This window comes from Anopheles aquasalis, chromosome 2, assembly GCF_943734665.1.
Source record: "Anopheles aquasalis chromosome 2, idAnoAquaMG_Q_19, whole genome shotgun sequence".
NCBI lineage: Eukaryota > Metazoa > Arthropoda > Insecta > Diptera > Culicidae > Anopheles > Anopheles aquasalis.
The window spans coordinates 78040647-78045646 of record NC_064877.1 but is presented as its reverse complement, the minus strand read 5'-3'; the positions used below and the strand labels follow the sequence as shown (position 1 = coordinate 78045646).

At 46.5% G+C, this 5000-nt stretch overlaps 2 protein-coding genes across 2 annotated transcripts in view; both read right to left on the bottom strand.

Moving 5' to 3' along the window:
• The window catches only part of LOC126580629 (uncharacterized), a 1058-nt gene extending 488 nt beyond the window's left edge, over positions 1–570 (bottom strand). The window contains exons 1-3 of the mRNA XM_050243918.1: positions 435–570; positions 341–377; positions 119–281 (exon numbers count right to left, since the gene is read on the bottom strand). Coding sequence (XP_050099875.1) covers positions 119–281; positions 341–377; positions 435–489 — 255 coding nt within the window. The 5' untranslated portion in view covers positions 490–570. The remainder of the gene's footprint in view (positions 1–118; positions 282–340; positions 378–434) is intronic.
• A 510-nt stretch (positions 571–1080) lies between these two features.
• On the bottom strand, positions 1081–1942 carry LOC126569072 (peptidyl-prolyl cis-trans isomerase-like 3). The gene is made up of 3 exons (XM_050225881.1): positions 1766–1942; positions 1338–1693; positions 1081–1263 (listed from the first exon to the last, which is right to left on the bottom strand). The coding sequence occupies exons 1-3, from the start codon at positions 1766–1768 to the stop codon at positions 1137–1139; spliced, it is 486 nt and encodes a 161-aa protein (XP_050081838.1). The 5' UTR covers positions 1769–1942; the 3' UTR covers positions 1081–1136.
• Positions 1943–5000: the final 3058 nt, after the last annotated feature.

The following is a 5000-nucleotide window of genomic DNA, read 5'->3' as shown; positions in this document are numbered from 1 at the left end:
TGTCGACCACAAAAATGCACTCGACATGCAGGCGATCGTGAACACCAAATGAACACAAAATGAACCAAATGAATCGAACGCCTGAGGCCATCGTAATCGAAAGTTACAGAATAAGCACCTTATCCACCGATGGGCCATCCGCCAGGTAACGCCTTTGCTCCTCCGTCAGCAGGGATTGGTCAACGCTGCACACTTTGGACTGCATCTGCCGCAGCTGCTGGTACTTTGAACGCAGCAAATCGTTCCACTCCTTTATTTCCGCTCGCAGCTGCTTTTCATATCTGTAGGCGAGATTCGTTAGTAATAGTTCATCAAATAAATTCCTCGTTCCATGGCGTACCTGGCACGTTCGCTGGAACACGAAGATGATTCGGATCCTGAAAAACAACAAAACCTTGAATCACGCATCGACTGGACGGTTTTCCCGCACGTACCTTGATTTCCGGAGAACAGGCTAGAACGACGCCGAACGGAAGGGATGTGTTCCATGTTTGTTGGCCAAAAAACACGTAAAATCCTCGTAAAATGTTGGAAAACACTCGCAACAACAGCCGCACCAAAAAGCGTTGTTTTCGAATTTCGCTCAGCGATCTAAAATGTTTCGCCGTTTTCGCCCGTTCGCTTTAGTTTAAATTGAAGTCAGTGTACGCAAAACCGCAAACGAAATTAACAAATATTTTAAAGAAATAATGTATAGGTGCTTATTCTGTAACTTTCGATTACGATGGCCTCAGGCGTTCGATGATTCATGCGAATTTCGAAACGTTTCGAAAACAATAAACAATTCAAAATGACAGTTTGAAGTAAAAAAACTGTTAATTAACTTGTTTTTTTCGGTATAAAAACGACTTAACCTTTGTAATAATAGTATACGATTAGCAGAAAGAAATTATTGATGCACAATCAGGACGCTATAACTGTTTTTCAGATGCTCGATGCTCGATGTAAACAGAACACCAGCTGTCGACCACAAAAATGCACTCGACATGCAGGCGATCGTGAACACCAAATGAACACAAAATGAACCAAATGAATCGAACGCCTGAGGCCATCGTAATCGAAAGTTACAGAATAAGCACCATAATGTAATAAAAAAAATGTATTTTGAACCCTAAATCTTAATCATAACCCACGGTCTATCCTGCTAAAGGATTTGCATGTATCGTGACGCTATTGATTTTCTTCTCCACCAACGGACGATACGTTTTGGGATTTACGGTCAACTTTTCCAGCTCATCCAAAGCCTCGAACCCGTCTATAACTCTGCAAAAAAACAGGAAAACCCATGAAGATTAACACTTTCGCTTTTCCGTCGATGTGGCCACCGATATACTTACTTCCCGAACAGAGTGTATTTGAGGTCTAACGCAGGTTGGGCGGCGTAAGTGAAAAAGAACTGGCTGCCGTTGGTGTTTGGTCCACTGTTTGCCATCGACGCCATACCCCGTTCGTTGTGTTTGATGCTCTCTTTGAATTCGTCTTCAAACTTTCGGCCCCATATCGACAGCCCGCCCTTGCCGGTTCCGGTAGGGTCACCAGTTTGGACGATAAACCCCTTGATGTTTCGGTGGAACAGGCTTCCGTTGTAGTAATTGCTGGCGCACAAGGCCAGAAAGTTCTCGCAGGTTTTGGGGCAATCGTCGCAGAACAATTCAATCTTGATATCTCCAACGTCCGTGTGTAGAGTCACGCTCTGTGAACGTAAAAAAGAACATCATTTTACCGTAAAACAGCGATTTAGCAAGCAAACTACCGGCATATTTACCATTTCTGTTCTCAGTCTTTTGCGGATCTTTTCCAAATCGCTGGTCCTTTCACGGGTTACCTCTCCAACGGAGTGAGTTGAGATAGCTCTTACCGAGGACGAAAGAAGCCGAATATAGCTAATTTTCCACTTTTTACAACGATTTTAGCTCCCACTTTTTACAGAATTTTCCGTCCGCGTTTGTTTACGTTGTCGTTCCCTCGAAAAAGCTGCTCGACGCCGGGTCCGCAAAACCGAAACTGCAAGAAATAACGGGACTTTTTAAAAATCCCCGTTATTTTAAATCGACAGTTTTTTTCTTCTTTATTTCCTTTTAAACAGATCTTCCACACATGCCACGACAAAGTGTTCTGGTATCGTTGATAATCTTACAAGGCGCCTTACTCCCAGAATACCCTCGTAGTCAGGTCGTTCCAACGTATTCCTTTTTCGCCGGCTCATCATTCAGTCCCCTGAATAGTGGATTCTTTGCGTTCAGAAAGAACATACTTTTAGTCAACCCCGAAAACTATCCCATCAAACCTCCTCTCCAATACCCTCAAGATGCCGAGAACCCTGCTGCTGACAAACCTTCTAAAGACAACTGGCGGTCGACGGTCTCGCGGACTTCATTATTCCCATCACGACCCGCACAAATCACACCGATAACAGACTGCAACGCTGCCGTCTGCTGGCTCTCGGGAACTTTCACTGTCGTGCGGTAACGTCGTCAAGGGTATATTCATCGAGAGTTCATAAAAAAATCCATGGCCAAACGGACAAGAACGTAATATGACGAATGGGCGGGGGGTTGAAGGGAGAAAATAAAATACCAACAACGCCTAGTTGGCCTTGTTAACGGGCTAAAAAGTTGGCAAAGTTCCGCGCCACCGGCGAGGACGACAAAAGATGAGCGATGGGCACTGTGCACTTTCCGGCGTTCCGGGAGCGGGGAAGTGGGTGGATGAGGATCAACGATCGCGTCCTGCACTGCTACCCCTGCCGCTGACTGACTGCACCAGGATCGGAGCATGATTTATGCTAGGGAAAATTTGCACAAAGTAGTAGGACATAGAAGGGTACGACAAAAAAAACGGGTGGGTGAGGAGCAGGAGAGCCACACTTCTCGCCTAGTATGGCCTCACATGACGACAGGTGAATAATGCACCGCGTGATGCATGCTCTCGGTCGGATGGCCTCTACTCTCTTTACCAGCGCTTAACGGCGGCCCGAGCGGCCACGCTGCCAGCGGGTGCACCCGCATGACTGAGTGATGGAGATTAAGATAGACCATCTGCCCTTCGGAACGGCACACATTTTTCATTGCTCCGAAAAATCGGCATCACCGTTACAGTGCAGGAGAGTAGTCCGCCGGGAAGTGAGGACCACCACCACCGTCGACTTTGGCCAGTTAGAAAGTTCACCGAACGAACGCAATCTTCGCTGGAACACTCACGCCAGAGGATGGGATGCGCTAGGATCCCTGCAGCCAACAGCATTCCTGCATACTCGGCGTTCTATAGGCGAACGAACGAACAATAACATATAGTATTCATCCATTTTGTATCACACCAGGACCGGTAACGCCATGAGGCACCGTGAGGCAGCTCGAGAGCCAAAGGTCATACCTTACCGCTTATGCAAGCGAGCACTATTACACGCATAAATCCAAACATTTTAAACAGTTTTATCAGTTTGACTACACTTGTTGTACCCATTACTCCTCCTCCTCCTCCTCCTGTGGCAGCCACAAACCAACGCTAGCGCACGGGTGTTCCCGCTTGCGGTAGTCAACCACCAGTTGCTCCAGTTCCTTCCGACGAGAATGCAGCGAAAACACAAAAAAACCCATTTCCGGTCGGATGGCTAACAAATTGCAGTCTTCGCTTGTTCCAGCGTCATGCACCGGCCAAGACCGAAAGGCGACGAAAGGGGCAAACAACTTTTGAACTTTTTTCTTCCGCGTGCCACGTACTTCGTTCATTTATCAAATGACTAAACCACCGAAACCATCGCCGCTCCCTTCGCGTCCGATGGTACTTGCTATAATTTCGTCAGCAGTACCAAGACACCGTGAGATGCATTGCAGAATGGAAAATTAGAGCGACCGTAGCGTAACAGGGAAAATAGTAGGGCGACGATTCACATGGATGCGGAAATTCAATATTGATCGTAATAACTTCCGTTAATGTCGATCCCTTCCGGGATGCTGTAAGCCACATGAAACGGCACTACTGGACACTCTAGCTGAAGGTTTCAATTTGCTGTCCTACCGGGAACAATTAAACGCTAGGTGAGATGATGGTGGGTTTCGGTGTTGTCTCTATCTTTTCGAACCAAACACACCGGGAGCTTCGAACCAGCAACTCGATTGAATGGGTCATTCAAAAGCTAACCCCGGAGCAAAAATGGTACCGTTCGGTGCAGTTCGAGCGAGTTTTATAGTGTCCATTCATGGAACCGTACTTTGAAGTGCCAACTGCAGTGCACAGTTTACAAGCGGTATCTATTACTCTTTGCCGCAACGGGTCCACCCACAAAATCGATTCCCTGTAACATCATTTTGCACAACAACGCCCTTTAGGGATATCAACAACATCCAGGCAGGAGGTTCAATGCGAAAGATAGTTCCCAGCAAGCACCCGTAGTAGCACCCGTAGTAGCAACCATGTTTGATGGTGTTGTTCCTTTAAAAGAAAATTTAAACGATTATTATACTCTGTCGTTGTTGTGTGTCTATCGGCGCATTAGAAAAATACTTCAATTCCAGTAAAAAAAATTAGTAAAATAAAAAGAAATTATTAAAACGTTGAGCACTCACAACAAAGTCGTTTCCGGTGAATTTGAACAAGGAAATCATAAAGCATCACAAAGTTAATTCGTTGTCCATGACAACAGCTGGTGGATAGCAGAACCAGGAAGCCATGTGCAGCTGCATTTTCCAGCTTTCAGCCCTTATGCGGATATGTGTGCTCCTCCTGATTCTTTGCCGTATTCTGGGAACGCCACTAGCAGCAGAGGAACAACAGATGAGCTGAGTAGTGTTCTAGTTCACACGCCAATGGGGAACCCGGGAATGTTTGATCGATCTACAACAATCGGTGCAGGACGGCCGTGAAAGACTGCAAATGAGAGGTGGAATAATCTATTTTCCAATTAGTAGCCGTACACGTGCGCACACGGTTCTAGCGGTCACCACGGTGGTCCGATCGCGAACAGTCGCTCACCATCCTAACAAACACGCCTGAGAGGCTAA